Source organism: Aphelocoma coerulescens, chromosome 1 (genome assembly GCF_041296385.1).
Source record: "Aphelocoma coerulescens isolate FSJ_1873_10779 chromosome 1, UR_Acoe_1.0, whole genome shotgun sequence".
Classification (NCBI taxonomy): Eukaryota; Metazoa; Chordata; class Aves; order Passeriformes; family Corvidae; genus Aphelocoma; species Aphelocoma coerulescens.
In genome coordinates this window covers 25,209,329-25,228,699 of record NC_091013.1, presented here as the reverse complement: position 1 = coordinate 25,228,699, position 19,371 = coordinate 25,209,329, and the positions used below count along the sequence as shown (strand labels likewise).

At 44.9% G+C, this 19,371-nt stretch overlaps 2 protein-coding genes across 13 annotated transcripts in view; one reads left to right on the top strand and one right to left on the bottom strand.

Moving 5' to 3' along the window:
* The window catches only part of CARS2 (cysteinyl-tRNA synthetase 2, mitochondrial), a 43,846-nt gene extending 27,836 nt beyond the window's left edge, over positions 1-16,010 (top strand). For all 8 annotated transcript variants that reach the window (XM_069004079.1, XM_069004071.1, XM_069004105.1 and 5 more), the window contains 6 exons: positions 555-621; positions 5,245-5,383; positions 7,350-7,473; positions 9,377-9,475; positions 12,843-13,103; positions 15,846-16,010. In XM_069004079.1, coding sequence (XP_068860180.1) covers positions 555-621; positions 5,245-5,383; positions 7,350-7,473; positions 9,377-9,475; positions 12,843-13,103; positions 15,846-15,920 — 765 coding nt within the window. In that variant the 3' untranslated portion in view covers positions 15,921-16,010. The remainder of the gene's footprint in view (positions 1-554; positions 622-5,244; positions 5,384-7,349; positions 7,474-9,376; positions 9,476-12,842; positions 13,104-15,845) is intronic.
* A 2,942-nt stretch (positions 16,011-18,952) lies between these two features.
* The window catches only part of NAXD (NAD(P)HX dehydratase), a 50,469-nt gene continuing 50,050 nt past the window's right edge, over positions 18,953-19,371 (bottom strand). For all 5 annotated transcript variants that reach the window (XM_069004018.1, XM_069004045.1, XM_069004025.1 and 2 more), the window contains one exon: positions 18,953-19,359. In XM_069004018.1, coding sequence (XP_068860119.1) covers positions 19,209-19,359 — 151 coding nt within the window. In that variant the 3' untranslated portion in view covers positions 18,953-19,208. The remainder of the gene's footprint in view (positions 19,360-19,371) is intronic.

Sequence of the window (19,371 nt, the reverse complement as noted above, 5' to 3'; positions counted from 1 at the left end):
AGCTAGATAAATATTAGAGTGGCGTTTATTAGGCTTCATGATTAACACAGATAATTCTTATATGGCTAGGATTTATCTTTGCTCACTCCCTGTGTTTCTTCGTATTCTAATCCTGCAGAAAAAGTACGCTCATTTTCTTTTCCAATAAGTCTTTTTTTTTTTTTTTTTTTTTTGTAAAGTTTGCAGAACTCAGGAGCTTTCCTTTCTATAAGATTGTATTCCAGTCTTAGTCTGATAATTTCATTTTGGGTTTTTTTGCAAAGGTCTTTATACAGTGTATGTTTGATTGTATTTGCAAAGTAACGTTCATTGTCCTATATTGGACATTGTGTGTATATTTATATCTTGTATATATGTATGCACATCTATCTCATATGGAATTGAATTTTATTTAGTTTAGGTTTTAAAGCAGTGTTAGAGTTTAAAGATTTTATGCTTATCTTAAAATGCAAAGATGTGTTATTTGTCATGCTAGTTTGAAATGCAAGGGGGTGGAAGAACTCCTGGAGAAATTGATACCATGCTAAAGCTGTCTTTTTGTGCATGGAGTTTAGGATTTCCTGAAGAAATGTTCATCAGATCAATTCAGAATGTTTTGTTTGCGTGGCAGATACAGCTCAGGTAAGGAAAAGCCCCTTACCTGTTGAGGTGTGCATGGCTTTCCACACACACTTCCCAGCTGGCGATGCGGAGGCAGAGCGAGCTCTCCCTGCGGGACGTGCGGTTCCCGGAATCCAGTGGGTGGAAAGGTTTTGGTGGTGCTCTGTGGGGCTGCTCTTTGGCTCACCTTTAGAATATTGTCTTTACTGAGCACAGTGCATAACCATTCATCTAAATACCTTCTTGAGCTGCAGTTAGTTGCGACTCAGCTAATTGCACTTTCAATTAATGAATTACCTCTGTCTCTGATTTGCATCTGTTGTAGTTACTTGTATTGCAGTCACAATCAGCTGGTTTTGGACACATACCTAGATGTGCTTTGGCTTATATTCCTGTAGGGTATGATGAGGACTGGCTAATAATTTTTTATCTCCCTGCTGTGTTACCATTTTTATCCTGTGGAGTGCCTGACTGTTCAGGCAGTTCTGTGGTGCAGTGCAGCTCGCTTACACCAGCACATAATAACCTAATGACCATCTTAGCCTGGCAGATCATCTCTCTGCTGGTGGGGAGAGGTGTGGGAAATTTTGTCAGCTTCCCTGCTTTTTTCAGCAGATGGTAGTTCCTTAACCAATGTTGGGTCACCTGGCTTGTTGGCTGTCCTGGCATAGCAAGGGACGGGTGGAGCATGGGGCAGCAGCTGCTGTGGTGTTTCAGTGGGCCTCTAGCTGCCTTGGATAAAGCACCTGTAGCAGTGTGACTGCAAGAGCTGGTGTGGTCAAGGCTCTGGGGCATTGCTCATGCCTGTCAGTGTGCTGCCAGCCCTTGTACACATGCAGTCATTGGACTGAGAAGTCTTTCTGCTTGTTAATACCTCTAGCTGCCTTGCAGGAACCACCCATGTGATCTTCCTGGTGGATCCTCCCTCTCCTAGGACAGCTGAAGGCATCAGGAATGTAATATATCCCTGCAGTATTTCAAAGCATGGGATAGTAAAGAGAGAGGTGGTTATTAACTTCTGACCTCCACTGTGATAGAAAGAGAGGAGTGAATCCAGTTGGAAGGTCTGCTGCAGAACAGCATCCTGTTTGGGGCAGGCAGTGGGTTGGTGGCATGCCTGGCTGTTTTTGGATGATGCTACAGGGCAGTGGCACACTTGGCTGATTTCCTCTTTTAGGAGATGAAATACCTTGTGTACACTTAAGTGGTTCCCTGGCTGGGGGCACCTGGGAGTCATGAACAAATGTGTGTTTAAAACAAAAGAAGAGATAAGACTAACACCTACTACACTATCATATATGTATATGTTTGACATGTAAACAAGCACTGAATGTCTGGTAGTTTCTAAGCTTGCCTCAGGACAAGGAATGGCACTGGAGCCCTGCAGTGGAGGGCTACCTGCAGGCTTTCTTCACTCCCTGTCAGCTAGCTGCATTTGAACCTCTGCTTTTTGCATTACTTCTGGGATAAACGCCTTCCTGAAGTAAAGGAAGAGTGCTACCTGTGTGGATGTGGGTGGCTTTGATGAAAGGATATGGTGGTGTTACATGAGAGTATAGTGCCAGTAAGCCAGTTGGCAGGTAAGGGTTGTTCAGAAGTCTGCTCTTGCCATCTCTGCCTTACGAGGCCGGGTGTATTATTAGCTTCCCAATAAGGAGCCAGAGTCGGTCTCTGCTGAGCCAGGTATTTACTGTGCTGCCTGTCAGTTTGTGTCCCTGCTATCAATTCACTTTGGTCTAAATACAAGTTCACTGCACTCCTCATCTTGCTGTCTGCTCATATTTTTATTAGAAGTGAGATCCCAAGTACCTCCTGTTTGTTTCTTAAAAGGTTTTTATAGCCTAGACCCATGGGTGATGGTTCCTGCCATCCCTGCCTGCTAAAGAAAGCCTTTAGTAAAATCTGGGTTTGGGGTTCAGATGGTACCACACACATTGGATTGAGCCTGTAAAAGATCTTTGTAGGCATGGGGATGAAGACAGCACCTGACAGTTGGGAATGGCTCATGCTTGATACTGTGGTTTCTTGGGCTTGGAATGGGCCTTTTTTGTTGTCTGGGCCAGCCCCTGTATGAGTGTGTGCTAACAGGCACAAATAGAGACAAATGTGACTCCAGAGTGCCCCAGCCTTGGAGGAGCAAGGGTTGAAGGGGTGTGTGCTGGGGAGGTGCATGTGTTTCATGGGAGTGGAGTCCAGAGGATAAAGCTGGATGCCTTGCTTGTGGGGAAGAGGAGAAAAGTCAGAGAGAAGAGCCTTTGATCATCCTTCCATAATGTGTTTCTGCATGGGGTCTCTGCTTCATCGCCCTTTCTGCCTCTCAGGGTGGTGGGGCAGAGCTCCTTGGGCTGAAGCTGAGCTCTGGGGGAAGTGGTGATTATCTGGGTCTTTTGCTTTGGCTGGTGCCTCTGGCTGTTCCCTTCTTGGCCTGAATCACCACCCTGTGGCACACCTGAGGCTGTTGGGAAAATGGTTCCTAGGTACCCGAGGCAGCAGCATGGTGACCCTCCACCAAAGTGCCAGCTGCTTCTGGGTGCAGCTTGAAAGGAGAGGTGCCATCTCTGAAGCCCTGTGGGACTCTGCTGTGAGGCACAGGCAGTGGGGTTGTGTCTCCAGAACACTCTCCTGGTCAGCAGAAATGCTCTGGTGATTTTGTGAACCTGAGTGAACTGCAATATTTTGACCCCTCTGGTGTCTAATTACTTGTTGGTGCTAATAAATGTACTGTAATTTGATGATGCATTGGTGATGCCCTCAGTGGCAAAGGAGGGAAGGAGCAGGGAGCACAGCAAAGCTTTATAGGGCCGGGCTTGCCTGTGCTGCGCTGTGGGTTTGCAGTGCCAGCAGGCAGTGGTTTAGGAGTATGCCCTGAATTGGGGATGAAGAACAGCTTGAATCCAAGTAGGCTTCATCAGGATAAACTTTTATCAAGTATTCCTTGCAGAATTCTCACAACCAGGTTAATCCTAGTGTATGTAAATGATCACTCTCAGTGTCTCAGTGTGTCATAGAGATCTGTATATTGGTCTTTTTGAAAATTGAGTAAAGCTTAATTTTAAAACCAGCATTAATGAGGCAATAATGCAGATTTTTAATTACACACAAGTGAAAAACCTGACAAATACAGGTCCAGACTTACGCCTTTGCTATACAGGGGTAAATCCTGTGGAAAGTCTGTTTAAACACTTAGGCTTCCTTAGGATTTAGGCTAATGGAACTGAGATCAGGTCTCACATCTGGCTGCTTTTGCCCTCTTAGATCTGCCCTCTTGGTAAGACTGTCTGCTCTAAAGAGTCTGTCTGGGCAGCGTTGGGTAATTCTGCAGAGCAGTTGGATGTAACATGAGCAGGGCCAGAGGTGAGATTTCTGTGCAAACTGTGGGTGATGCTCAGTGCTGAGGAGATTAAGAATATGCTGGAAGCTGTAGTTTGGATGTACCTTATGGCAGAGGTCAGGTATATGACAGTGAGGCAATACTGCACTGGCTATGAATGGCTCCGGTGTGATACTGGGAAGGAATGTATTCAAACTTAGGCCTGGCCTAGGTGGACACAACTTCCACTGAAGCCAGGTGAGCTCCCTTGTGTGGGGTCCAAGAGCTCTTCTACAGAAGGTTGCACATTACTGTACAAATAAAGAAAAGCCTCTCACTGATAGCAATTCCCAGTAAAAATGACAGGGAGCTAGTCTGGCACCTGCACTTCTGAGGGTGAAGGCAAGGCGAGAGGAGTCTGCTGAACTCCTACCAGCAGGAGTGGATGCTGGAAGTTCCCAAAGTGAAATTGCCTGCCAAAGCTAAAGTCCCCCTGAATGCAGTGGGGATGTCTGATGTTTCTGCAGCTGGTGGAAGAGGAGCACTGTAGGATTCCTGTACAGTACATCTCATTGTAAAGCAGAGCTCAGCTTTGGATGCAAGGGATCATTTACCTTGAGGTTTTATCTTTCTTTCCAGTGGCCATAAGAGGCTTTGATGTGTATGAATTGAGTGTGATGAATCCCACTCTAGATATGCCCATATGAGTTTAAGCAATTTATATTTTCTCTACGAATAGCTTTCTCAAAATTATATGGTCAGTTTAGCTTTGATACTGTGAGGGAATTATTTAGGAGCTAGTCCACAAATTTTAGGTTCATCTAGATTTTAGATGTTGGTAAAGCAGCCCTTTAAACAGAGTCAGTGGTGAGGGTTAGGCCTCTTTGGAGGTCTCCAAATACAGATTGTGTCTACCTAAATTAGAATAGGCACAAAATTAGAGGTAGGTGTTGCCATCTTAAATCTGGGGGAATGCTTAGAAGTCTATTAAATCTTAATGCTTTGGATTGATAACCTCGCAGAAAGATTCAGTAATGGAAAAAAATTAAAGTCAAATAGTGATTGCTTCAGTAAACTTTCAGATGCAACTTTTTGAATCAGTTTGATACTTTTTCCAGTAGGTTGTACTTCGTCATATGTGGTGATTGTCTTTTGTATTGATTTAATTCACCTGGTGTGCATGAAGAATAGAGCTTTTAATTAAATGTGCAATTAATTGTAAGAAGTTTGCTATACAAATAATAACAAACTTCTCCTTTGTCTCCAAATACTGTTCCTATGTATGACAGACAACATTCTCTCCATCATAATGCCTTAATTTCTTTTTTCCTTAGCGGTAGAATTTAGTGATGAGAGCATGGAAGATGCAAAGAACCTTCTTCAGGCGATCTCCTCATTTATTAGAGATGCAAATGCTTATATAAAAGGACAGCTGGTGTGTGACCCTGTTACAGAAGACATATTGTGGGAAAGGTAAGTGCACCTCCTGTATCTTAAAAGATGGTGATGATGTGAGCAGTAGTTCACTGACAGGCTCAGAGGTTCTGTTTAAAAAGCAGGACAAGAAGGACTAAGCAGCAGTCCTCCCTCGCAGCCCAAAAACCAAGGGCAGGGGTTTCTTTAATTCTCTTTCTAGCCAGCTGTTTTTGCTCATAGTCTACTACACTCAGTTCACTGTGGTTTTAAAATCTGTGTTACTTATCCAGTGTGCCTGTCCTAACACAAGCATCTTTGCCCCTTGTGAGCGATGTAGGAGGCAAAGCTATGGGAGCAGTGAGGCTCCCCAGTTTGTAAGCAGGGCTGGGCAGTAGTGACTGGAGAAGAAGTGATACATCTCGGGCATGTGAATTTGTAATCCAGCTGGCTGGCACTGTGGTGTGCAGCAGAGGAGAGAAGGGGCTGCTGAGAGATTGGCCATGGGCAGGGATGTCACAGGGAAGGAAGACATTACAGTTGTTGTGACCCTTACAATGGTGAGGAGAGTCCTTTGGAGTCCATTGTGAAAACCAAATTATTTTCAGGACTGAGATGTGCTGTGTGTTGGGTGCAAAGCTGAGAGCAGGAGCATGGTGCTCTGGAGTCAGGGTAGGAGGAGCATTGAGTGCCCTGAAGCAAGGTTAGTGCAGGCAGCTCTGGGCTCTAGAATCAGAGGTGAGACAGCCTGTAGAGGTGAGAGGCAGCTTCCTTGTGGCTCAGGCACCTCACTGCTGGGGAAGCTTGTGGCTGCACTGAGTGAGGGTTGCAAGGGGCACTGGAGCACATTACAGGAAAGTGGAGTTGCATTAACTAGCTGTAGTATTTGGCAAAAGCAAATCCTTCAGCAGGAGGTCTGTTGGTGCAAGATAAAGCTGAGAGGCATGAGGAAGGTGAAATGGATAATCAGTAGGGGATGTGTGGGAGGGCACAACTTGTGTATCCCTAGGTGTAAAAACAACCAAAATGAAACAAAGCTCTTAATTAGCAATGTGTTAGATACTCAGTGGAGAGGGGGAAGCTTGCAGGGGAAGGTGTTGGGAGGAATGAATTAGAGCAGCAGCCATCCAGGATCTGAGGGAAGGTAGGCATTCCAGGCAAAAACATTCAGAAACAGGCAAAATATGGAGAGCTCCAGAGATGCTAGGATAGCTTGAGGCTCCCCAGCTGAGCCTGCTCCTTGAGCTCTATTGGGAAATGGCATCCTTGGGCCAGCACTGTGGAGCTCTGGTTTGCCTGGCTGTCTATGGGAGCACGCTGCCAGCAGCTGTTTGTAGCTCCCCATTTATCCCTGCTGCTCTCCTCAGCTCCCTCTCCAAGTGGCTGCAGCTGGTGGCACTGGTTCTGTGGTGATCAGTGCTGATTGCCCACTGGCTTTTGGCGCTGTTACACAAATGGTCCCACTGGACCTTTCCATCTGGGCCGTGGTGAGTGGAGTCCCTTGGGATTGGGCTCTCCTCAGAAAGGAGGAAGCGGTGCTTGGTTGTGAGTCAGATCCTGATAACAGGATTCTTGGCCAATACCAGGATGGCTTTCTTGCCTAGCACTGGAGTGCTGCCTGTGATGTGCCTTTGGAAGAGAAGCATGCCGTTAGCATGATAAATGGGCTGCTGGAAAAAAAAGCAGAACTCAGTATGATCTTTGATGTGCTTAATATCAGCCTCATTTTCCATCTGTTTTTAAATGATTTAAGGCAAACTGCTGTGTTGTTGTTGGCCCCTCTGATTAACCATGTCTATGTATTGAATGGATGTAACACTTCGGATTTTTACATGCATCAAGTTTTTCCCTTCACAGCAGAAAGATGTATTCTCCCTGATGAGTGCAGCACTGCCCATCACAGGACAGCTGGGAAGGAGATGGCAGTGTCCTTTCGATGACTCCCTCTGGCTGAATGGCTGATGAATTCAGCATACTGCTGGCATCTTGTTTGTCTTATCTTAAATGTTACCTTTTCTTCTTGAAGGCTAGCCAACACAAAAGTAACCGTGAAGGCTGCGTTTGCAGATGACTTTGACACCTCCAGGGCTGTTGCAGCAATTATGGACCTCATTCACCATGGCAACAGACAGCTTAAGGCTGTTACTAAGGTAACCCATTAGGATACAGAGATCAGAAAATGACAGCTGTCCACTGTCCTACTGCTTAATGCAGACAGATTAGTTTATTGTTCACATACGAAACCAGCAGAAACAAAGCTCCATAAATTGTTGACCTTAATGGAGCCCATTTGTCCTGACCCTATCACAGGAATTGTGCATGGCTATTGTTTTGTGCTTCGTTGTGTCCAGAGGATGTTTCTTTCCTGCTGCCCTATATTATTTATCTCTAAGGTTTTTGAAAGGCCTGAAGCCGTTATGACATGCTGCTAATTTTTTTGCTGGTTCTGTGTTCTTACCCTGCTTCTTTGCTAAATATCCATGCACAGAAATTAAGCTGAACTGGGAAGTGGTGGTGGGGTGGTTGCTGCAGGGGCTCTGGCTGGCAGCCCCAGGTGCATTGGGCAGTCTTAGTGGCGAGTTCAGCGCTGGGGACCGAATGGTTTCTGCTGTTAGCAGACTGTAACTGGCATCAGCATTCCTGCATGAGTCTGTCTTCAGATGGCTTTTGGCACATTAAGACCCTGTTAAAATCTCTCATGCTGGCACAAAGAAAGCATCTGGTAAGGACAAGACTTGAGCAATAAACACTATCTGAAGCACTTCTGGGTTCTCCATTTACCAACAGCTCCCTTTGTCACTCAAGGCGAGCATCTCAGCCTTGTTGCTGTGCTCCATGAGTGCTGGTGTCATCATGTTCACCATGTTTGTGCAGTAAAAGAAATGTGTACATGGTAGTAACTGGTTTTAAGAGAGGATTAGTCTGTTGGTTTAGAAATCCTGCCTCCTTCTGGTCCTGTTTTGGCATTGGCTGTAAATTCTGTCCTTAGCCTTATCTTTACAAAATGACTCTCTGAGCAAATCACTGACCTGAAACACTTTGCAGCAGGGATCTGTAATGGCATTACCACTCCTAGATAAAAGTACCCTCATTTTGTCAGTCACTGCTTGTTCTCTCTGAATTCCTCCTGTCCGTCACTCTGTTGAAAATGGGATGGGGCAGCTGACACAGATTTCTGGTTGGGGTGGTGGAGCTTATCTGGGTACAGCCCAGCTGTCTGGAGTGTTCCCACTTTATGGCTGTGAGTGTAGTTTTTCTCCTTAAGAACTGTGAGTAAATCCACGACTACTTACTCCTCTCTTTAGCCTTCCTGCTAAATGTTTCTCACATTAGATGGCACACTCCTATTCCTTTCTCCCAGTGGCCTGCTCCAGCTCCTCCCAGTTCAGATCTTCCTATACATTTTAGACTATGGCTTATTTCAGGCCCTAATGAAGATGTCAGATAAAATCCAGTACTAGCTGCAGATTTGCTTGTGCATGTCATCACTCTTATCTTTTAGGCAAGGGTTAGTCCCTTAAATTGCTCTTCAGTCTGTCATTTAATCCTTATTTTATTGCTGCTGATTGCTGGTGCTACCAGGGCATGACAAAATGCCATATGCTATCTCAAAGCAGTCTCCACATGGATCAAATCAATAAGATACTCAAAGAATTATTTCTTTTTAATCTTTTGCATTCTAGGTACCCATGACTCTGGGATTTTGTTCTTTTTATTTTGTTTCCATACACACAGCCCTCTCATGCCCAGAAGTGCTATTTTTAGTTCTAATTTACTGCACACATGTAATGTGTGGCAGCTTCACACATCTCTTCTCCTCGCTGTGCAGGCTGGTGATAAGCTCTTCCCTTCCCTCGTTTACTTAAATCCCTTCCCTTTGTGCTGTGAGGTGCTTTTATATCTCTGTAAGATTGCCTGTCTAGGCAGGTGTTCTGGTGGAGGTAGATCTATATAATTAGTAATAGTTTTCCCTTGTGGACTAGGCTACAGAGAGATGCTGGGTTCTGTAATATGTATTGACTGGACAATCTCTTTTGAGTGTTTTCTAAACAGGATGCTGGATCTCCTAGAAGCTCTGTTGTGTATGGAAGCATTATTTCCTATATAGAAGGCTTTTTCAATGCCCTTGGGATGTCCTTTGGAGAAAGACAGGTAATGAAATACATCTTCTATGTGTTCTAGTATATGGTAGCAGCCCCAGTGTTACGTTTCACGGAATGCTTTCTGAAAGCATCAGATGTAACAAAGTTATTTATGGTTTTAGTAAACCTTTCTGCACCTCTTGCAGTTTCTCCTGTGATGTTTTAGGAGAGTGTATGAGCAGGTGGAACAAAGTGTGGGCTTTTTAGTTCTTGGATACTCCCGTGTGACTTCTGCACCAATTGTGCTGTGGAAATGAAAGACTGAGGAAGGAAACAAGAAAAAGTTAGCATTGGAGGCCTTTAAATTGCCCTGTTATGTGTCTGGCTTTGCCCCAGCTATTCCTCTTCTCCCTGATAGTTGCATTCAGGCTGGCTTTGATAGCTGTGCAAATATTTGCAATTGTGAGGGGTCCCACTCCTCTGCAGAAAGCCAGGGAGAGGGGCTGCTCTGCTTTGAGGTATGGGGAGGGGAGGACAATGAGTTGGGAATGGGGCCCTTACATAACTAGTTCTTGGAAAGATAGTAATGGGGAGAGAAAAAAAAGGGAGAGAAAAGCTCAAAGCAAAGTACTGAACGGGAAGAAGAGTCATCAATATGGAGGTGATATCCTGATGTATGGAAAGGGAGCATTTAAAATGACACAAGGTGTTGGACAATAGCAGGCTGTTCTTTGCTCCTCTACTGCTCAAATATGGAGCTGAATGCACAGTAGTGGAGAACTTTCTGTAGAGAAACTGTTCTGCAAAAATTTATTTTGGGGAGGGGGAGAAGAGAATTAAGAATGTAAATAACAATTTTCGTCCTTTGACAATCAGGCAGTATGGCGGTAAATGCATTTATTTAGTTTACCTCCATGGATTTTCTCACAAAAGTTCTTTCAAAACGGTGGCTGGATGTGATTTGGCTGTGTGTTACTCCTCATAGCCTGTGGTTTGCATGTTATTTTGTAGTGGCATACTAAACACTTAAATTTCTTTGTTAGTTGGATGGCAAAGTCATTCCTCCAGATTCTGGGCTGTCTGTATGCAGGTGTCTGCTGCACCTATATTTTTGCTGAAACAAGTATCTGAATGCTTTTCTTTGTTGTAGGCTGTGCTAGTCCCTTTCTCTGTGGCAGGAGGATCAGCAGTAGATGCTAGTTTGAGATACACAGGCAAGAAAGGAGCAACTGATCAGACTCTTCTCTGTTCCCCTGCTCTTTCAGCTTCCAGTAAATTAATCTGTCAAAATCTTCAGAAAGGTCCATGGGTTACCACAATTTAGTAAAAAAAATGGTGTAAAGATTGTTCTCTGACCCTGAGACCAGCCACAACAGCCCAGCATCCACCCTTTCTTGCCCCTTAGCCAGGTAGCCCCAGGCATGCAGCTTGCCAGGAGCAGTTCCTGACCACAGTGGTTCCTGACGTGTGTGCTGTGTGGGAGAGGGCTGCCTGGCCTGGACACTGCTGTGCTAACAGTGCAGAGGATACAGGGAGTGGTGTTTGGGCCCCCTCATTTGGATGTTTGCATATGGCCTGTGGGTCTGTCTTGCTCCTGGGCTGGGATTCATCTCAGCTGATCAGCCTTACAGCCTAATGTAGCTGCCTGTGCTTCTGAAGTCTTTGGTGGGGATAGCTCATCTCAGTCTGGTGGCTGTATACAATAAGACCACCTGTCTCTTCCTCTGCATTGGCAAGAGAAGATCTTATCCACAGGGAGGTAAGATGAATCCCTCTGGAAAGGTGATGAGTGAAAACCATCGTGTGTGTTCTAGAGCTGGGAAGCTTTTGCTCTGCCAAAGTGTACAGAGTGTTAAGTGTATTGCAGGTGCAGTCAAGGCCACTCTGTGGAGTAAGCAAGGGCCAGAAATTTGGGATCAGCCCTGAGAGGCTGCACAGTGATTTATGTGGAAATCAGATCAGTTCATCTCCTAAAGCTGCTCCTCCTTTTGAAGGCTCTCACTCCAGTAGGTGCCTGGTTTGAACTCTTGCAACAGTGTTTGTAGAGGCATGTTTCTTGCTCCCATCATCATGTCTTTCCCTTCTGTATTTAAGTATTTATCCTGGCACAGGTTACTATGGTCCATTTCTGGCACTTAGATTTATTATCTTCTTCAATCTCAAACTTTTTCTTTAGTATGGTTACATGTTTTGAAAGCTTGGGGAATTTGCTGCATTTCACACTCTTATCTTCAATAGCTTCCCTGTCACCTCCTCCTCCTGCCCCTCTTTGTTTGTCAGTGACCTCTGAAACTCTGCTCCCTTTCGTTCCCATCCTGCCATTCACTGACTAAACCCAGTCCCCTCTGGCTTTAATTACTCAGCTGCTCTTCCTCTCCCAGATGATGTTGCTGCCCCCGGCCTTGGTGCGCTTTGTGCTCCCACTCTCATGTCATAATGATAAAACACCACACTGGTGTCCTCTTGTTTGTTGGAGGTTTGTCCTTTTCCTCCCCCTTGGGAGTTTGCCTCTACTGAGAAACAGGGATGGTCTTTCTGCCAAGAGCGAGACCAGGAGCCTGGCTGTGCCACTGCTGAGGAGTGGCCTTCCTCTTCAGCTGACTCCCAAGCTCCCGTCCTGGCAGCTGTTGGAGCAGGGCTCTGTAGGAGGAGTGAGTCTGTTCCCTTCCTGAGGCATTGACCAGCGAGACTCCTGCCAAGCCAGAGGAGGCCAAGGAAGCTTGGAGGTGGCTGAGGGGAGGAAGGGGCTCAACTACAGCCAGGAAACACCCACAACACTCTGTGTGCAGTAGCTGCAGCTCTGTCAGGATTTTTTGAGTGGCTGAAACTTTGGGTAAGATGGATCAGATGAAAGTTCTGTGGATTTGGGAAGGTTTTCTGTAGATGAAAGGGAAAGGATAGGATAGACTAGAGACTTAAAGCCAAAATACTTATTTTTCTGGGTTTGTGTTTCTTGAAGGAGGTCTGGAGGTACAAAGACAGAGTAAAGGGCTGATGTATTCTCTGTCTTTGGACTTTTACAGCCAAGGAGCTGTCTGAACTGGTGGCTAGGCTTCCCTTGCTGTGTTGGATTCCTATTGCCAGGCCTTTCTTACATCAACTTGTCTGATCCCTTTTTAAGTTATGCACGCTTCTGGCATCTGGGAGGTTTCCTGTGGCGATGAGTTCCCCACTTGGGTTATGTGTTGTGTTCATGTGAGAGCACTCTGCTCCAAGGTAAAAGCTTTCTTGTGCAGGAACATGCTGAACTACTTCCAAGTGTGACTCCACTGTAGCTTTTTGTCCGGCATTAGTGAGATGGTGACATTTTAATTCTACCAATATATGGAAGATGCACAACCAAGAGAGGTGATAAGGCCTCACATTGCTATGGAGATGGGGTTGATTTTTTTAATCTCGTTCTCAGATGTTTGTAAAGCACCATGTTTGATTTCTAGGTGCCTGTGGGAGGAGACAAGTCTGCAGTGCTCTCCAGTGTCATTGAGGAGCTGGTGAGGTTCCGCACGAAGGTCCGTCATTACGCGCTGGCTCTGCCGGAAGCAGCTGATGCTGTGCCAGGGGAGGGTGTGGCAGGAGCCAAGGAACCCAAACAGGAGCAGAAGGAAAAGAGGAAGCAGCTAATGCAGGAGAGAAAACCCCTCTTGGAGGCTTGTGACAGTCTGCGCAGAGACCTTGCTGCCTTTGGAATCCACATAAAGGTAGAAGACAGTAACCCTCTTTGTGAGAGTCTCAGTCACTTTTTAAGACAACACTTATTTTTGTCCTTCATTGCCCTTCAGCAGCTTGTGGTGGTGTGCTCTGCTCCATGTGTGACTGCAGTAGCAGGAGGTGAAAGTCAAGCCCTTGTCTGGCTATACTGCTGCCTTCTCTTCTGCTCCCCTTCAGCCTGGTGTCTCCATGCAAGCCACTGAAAATCCCATAATATTCAGAAAACCCTAAGTTGTCCAAGTTATTCCAGAAGGAAGGGTGTGAGTAATGTGTGGAGTCTTAAAAAAGATTGCAAAAGAACTGGGAAGTAAACTGAGATGACTTGTGAAAATAAGGCCTTCCTTCTATCCTCCCCACCCAAAATAAGTCTCCATGAGAAAGCCTCTTCCATCTTCAGCAGCTTCATTCCCAACTGTTCTGAGCCACAGGGGCTTTGCCCGATTCCTGTACCACTCCTCTCTCCATCCTGCTTCCTACTTTTAGCCTACACCTAATGCCAGTGTTCCTTTCCATTATCTCAGTGGCATCTCTGGCTTGAGAGAAGACTCTCTACGGCATTACTGCCTCCTCCTGGTTCCAGGGAGCTGCATTACTTCTTTAAAGTGCTGCTTCTTCCACTTCCTCTTGGTCACTGCCCTTTTTGCCTCCACGAGGCGAGTGTCAGCGTTGCTCCTTGGGCACAGAATAATCCTCCACATTCTCTCCCTCCATCCAGTTTATGCTGATCATTTTTCCTTTGCTTGGGAACTGATCCTGGCAAGTCTGGTTCCATGGTTTTACCAGTGGGAGGATGGAAAGCACAGTGACGTCAGGGAGTGACAGCACACATCCGCTGCAGCTGCCGAGCGTGAGGGCTGTCACTCGTCAGCGCTCCTGTTACAGCAGAGCGTGGTCGGCGCTCTCCTCTCTCGGATGACAGCGAGCGCGCCGACACAAACCGGGGTGAGGGCCAGAGCATGGTGGTGGTGCCGAGCTGCAGCTGTGAAAGGAAAGGGAAGCTGGAACATCTGCTTCCTCTAACTTGTTTGTAAATCCCCACTAAACTCATCTGTCAAGCGAGTTTGCAAATCCAAACAACTGTGCTGAGACAAAGTCTTGGAGAAGCGGCCTGCCTTTTCATCTATTGGAAAAATGCTGCAGCCCCACCTCCATCCTTTCACAGATTTGTTTTGGTTTGTTTTTAAAGGGATTTACATTTGAAAACCCCACAAATTAGCCAGGATTCAAACCATTCCATTTATTTAAAAAAATTTGTAATAACCTGAAGGTCAGCATAATCTGTCCCAGAATAGATTGCTTCAGAAGACAAAGCACACATGCACTTACGAGCACACATAGCAAGCATCCAAAGCTGAACTCCTGCTTTTTTTGCTGATACTGTGAAAGTATCCCGAGGGGTGCTGTGAAGTTTGCTCACACCTTGCTTTTGCAGATCCCAAAGAGTCCTGTAAACTGAGTGGTGCAGCTCTGCACTTCCTCACACAGGCTCACCAAAGCACATGTGCAACAAGGCATGGCCTACACAAAGCAGGGCTCTCCCCACCCTTTTGCTCATCATGAGTCTGCCTGGCTGGGTCAGCTCCTGCCAAAAATGCCCCAGTAAAACAGCCCCTGAAAGGGGTCCTGCTTGCCTAGTAAGTGCTTGAGGAAGTTACTTGAATTTCTAATTTCTACCCAGCCTCTCATTTCCACAAAACTTTTGAGCCTCACACTGTGCATTCATTAGCACCTCTGCCAGCATGCTGCCCTCTGTCACGCGAGGCTCAAGCAAGCCAGCAACTTCTCAAGTCCATGTGCAGAAGGAAAAGCAGTGGAACAGATGAAGCAGACAAGCCTCAGCTCCACCCAGTGCCAACTAGGAACCCCTCTGGTTTGAGGCAGGGCAGGGAGGGGGTGGCTCAAGTCGAAGCTTAAATTCCTTAAAAATCAGCTTTGTAGAAAGGGTAATTTCTCCTTCAGGTTCTAGCTTGTGATTTCCCTGCTCTGGTTTCTTCTGTCAGGTTGCTCAACGCAAAGGATGTTGGCTGAAGTTACGTAACTTGCAGCAGACTGATTAAAAAAATCCACGTGTCTTTTCTTGGCATTGTAGCATGCTTGGAAGCTATGCTACTAAGTGAAATGTAGTAACTGGGTATTTAGGCATCAGAAAGTTTTTATTTCAATGTTAAAAAAAATTCAACATTTCCAGCCACTGTCATGAGTCAGCACTCATGGCACGTTATCATGTGTCAATGTTCAGATTAACTTTTATTTTCAACTACTGCAATCAAACAGCTGGTTTTAAATAGAATGTTCAGTTTAGCTGTAATACTGCCTTTCAAAAGTATGACAGTATCTCATTACAGATGCTAAAGTCAATAGGCTTCTGTCCCAAGTTCAGAAGATCAAACACGTTCAGCAATATATTCTTACGTATTGAGTGTGTTTTTTCAGGAACATGAGCCCATGAGACTTGAAAATACAACTGCATGAGTTGAGCAGAAGCTACTCATGTGAGAGGCTACACCCCTCTGCAGCATCCTGTGCTGAAGAGGTGACATTTCTGCTGTGTATTTCTTCCCTCTGAGCTGCAAAAAATTGTCTGATTTTGTTTTACAGCTGTGAGCATTATTAGTAGCAGTGGCATTCCTGTGAGATTGTATTGCCACTGGATGAATAGCTTTGCTGAGTGAATCTTGGTTAAAACCTGTGATTCAGACTGGTGAGATTGACCTGCTTACTTTTTCTTACAGGACAGAGCTGCTGTTTCAACCTGGGAGATTGTGGAAGGAGGGCAGACAGAGAAGCAGACTGAGAAAAAAAGCTGATCCTTCATCCTTGGACTTGTTTTTTATTTCAGCTTCTTTGGCAACTGTTGTAAATACTAATTCTTTCAAAATAAAATCTGTTGAACAGAATGGCTAAAAATGATAGCGTGTAATTTGAGCAAAACTGTTGGCACTACTGCTTGGTAAATAAATACAGGCCTTGCAGCACAGGTGGTGGAAGCATCCAGAATACAAGGCAGCATGGGAGCAGCTGCACTGACTTACACAGACATGGGTCTGTTCTACTGCAGGAGCTGCCCCAGCCCCAAGCACTCTGTGATCTGCCCTCACCCTGTGTTGGTGACCTGACACAGAATTTAAACATAGTGAAGGCAGAGGTAAGAACTTAGGCCTGTCTTTAAGGTGAAAGCAAATTATTTTGTACCTGTTGGTTTAAGAATTCTGTTCCTCTCAGACACAGGAGTGGGGGATACTTTTAACCTTGAAGTATTTCCATACTGCAGTGGTGCTGCTTTGGTCCTGTGAAACCTTTACCTGTAATATGATGGTATCCAGTTACCTGTAAGGCTTGGAAGGTATCTGTAAGGTACCTGTAAGGTATCTTCTGTTTGCTTCTGCACTGAATACATGGAGATGGCTCTACCACTGGGAGTGCAGCATGCTCAGGATCTCTCCAGAAGTGGGAAGATAAAATTAGTATGTTTAGTTTTCACCTGTTCAGTTACCTTTTTGCTGGCCCTGGCTGCTGTGGCTGTGGGCAGAGGTGCAGAAGCCTCTCTTACACCTGCGGTGACATGTGCTCCAGGGCCTGTGTTGATATGGGGCTAGTACTTAACCTAGTACGTGCACTTCCCTTAAATCAATTTATGAAAACGTAAAAACCAAGAACCTGGGTTCATCTACAAGGCACCTGTGTGTTTGCAAAGTATCTGTTCAAAAAGATAAAGGCTTTCTTTTATACTGAGAATAAAATGTGTAGCTCTTTTTCTGCTCCCTTTGTCCATTATCCGTACTTCCAGAGAAGCATGGGCTGTCACTTCATCAGCACTGGGGCAGGTGCTTATTTGACACAGCTGGTATTGTACATGTGCTCGTGGCAGTGTTGTTCTAGCAAAACACAGTGAATGGGGAGCAGGCAGCTCAGCTGCTGTGTGAAATGGGATTGGCACACACCAAACAAAGTCCAGTCAGTTTGCTATTATTTTTATTTCCTACCAAAAGAAACTGCTACATTTCCAGAATGTTTAAAAATTGTAACAATTTGTATACATTAGTGAATAACAGAGTTACAACTTCTGTGTAGTTTTAAAACCAACACGGCCTGTTGAAATCTGTACTGAGCTGTTAATTGATTTGACTTCACTTACAAATGTCATTTAGATTATAATACCACTGATGTTCTAATTACAAGAAAAAATTGCTTATTTTAAAGGAAAGGCAGTAGCTGTTTTAAAATCAGTTTTAACTTTCTGATTTCATTTAAAAGTAGTCAGGTTTCTCAAATACATTTAAGGGGGGGAAATAATAGCTTAAGTTTGCCCAAAGTTGTAGACAGTTTACAAAACTGCTTAAATTAAACACTAAAACTTCATCTCTGAAGAGTAGTCTGTGAACCCTCATAGAGCAACACAAGCAAACACTTAAAAACCTATTTTAAAAATAGGTAACTCGTTTAAAAAGAAAAAATGCGTCAGGGTGAGGTAGTAGTCACAGTGCATCCAGAAATACCAACTCTAAGGGCTGAAGGGAAATACTTGGAGTAGCCTTTCTGATTCCAGGTGCTTTCTGCAGGCAGCTCTTGCAGGGAATGAGAACACAGTCTGACTGGTCTGTGAAACACCACGTTCAAGCTGCGAGCACTGCACGAGTGGCTGTGCTGAACAGGCAACATCTGCTGCAGTAACCGGACACGTTACGTGCTTGTTCCGGCGCTTTAATGAGCAGGAACACTTGGAGCTGGATTGGAGATTCAAGGGCAATACCCACTTAAATTTGCTTTGCATGAACTTGCCTCCCTCTCCACTGTGGCTTAATCCCCACAAGCTTTGACTAGATCTCCAAAAATTTAAGGAATGGTCCTGTGCAAAATCCCACCAAAGTTCTGCTTTACACCGAATGCTTGCCTGCTCTGCCAGTGCACCAGAGTGGTGTGGCCCTGACAGTGTCTGTCTGTCCTGCAAAGATCAAGCAAAAGCCTCTATGCTTTTTGCTCTAAGAACTCTTGCTTTTTGCAGTACTAAGTACTGCACCTGAAGCTCAAACATCGACCACCCTTTTTCTGTTCCTGCCTTTGACTTGCAGTGTACGCTGCCTGCACACCGCTAATGAAGGTACAGGTACGTGCCGTGGGCTGCCTTTTGTTCCTTCAACTTGTATTCCCACTGGCTCATCACTTCCCACCTACGGATCTGTGTGCTGGTCTGCTCTGAGCTCTAACCCAGCAGGCAACTGGAGTTTTAACAGCACTTAACTCTCCCATGATCACTGAGAGCTGAACCAGTTCTGCTGGGTATCACCGAGTTCCTTGCGCCGCCTAGTACCTCTCCAAATGATAATTTCACTCCAAATGATAAGTTCATCGTATCCAGTTCCAGATGAGTCAAGACCAGAAAAAGAAACAGGAATTTATTTCTTTTTCAGGTAAGCCTAGTTATTGTTTAATGAATTTTACTGCTAAGATACCTATATAGTATCTTCATTCTGCCAAGGGGGAGCCTTTTAAAAAAGTAACACAAGAAGACATTATAGGAAGGGGTGCCTTGTCCAAGTGAATGCTGCCTCTGGGACCGGGAATGGGAAAAGGCAGCTAATTACATTCAAAATCTACAGCAACTCTCATGCATTCCCTTTCCAAAGAGGCTTACTTCTTGCTTCTTACTATACTAGCGTGGCAAAAAATGAAGTGCAGTAGCTAATTCTAGACAGAGGGTCTAAGAATGACAAGTGACAACCTTGGTGCAATCCAAGAAATTCAGTTGAGCTGGTGGAAGAATTTTATCTAAATATCAAGTGCATTTTTTTTGCTCTTCACAATTTAGTTATTGCTCAATAACTATCAAAAAGAACAGGAATACTTTCAGTTTAGTTTTATTATATTATAACAGATCTGCAACTACAGCTTATTTCAGCCAAAACATTTTTGTATCCCAAACTCTTAAAAAATATCTACATTAATCATATTTTTCTATTCTTAAAAATAAAAAATATCTACCTAACATACCAATGCTGCTACAGCACTTGAAAGGGTGCATTATGTAAATTCTACGGTACATGTAATTACTCTTGCAGTCACTGTTCTTCCTTTTCTTCTTCTCTGCTGTTTTAGCTTCAGGTTTCAAAAAGTTTGTTAAAAGCTGTTCCAACTTCTGAAACCATGTCAGAGGCTGTCATTGAACGTCCGAATTTTTGAAAGGCTTGGTGGTTAGACTGCCTTGTGAGAGAGCAAGCTCCAAATGCAGCCACTAGAAAGGGATTTTGACTGAAAGGAAAA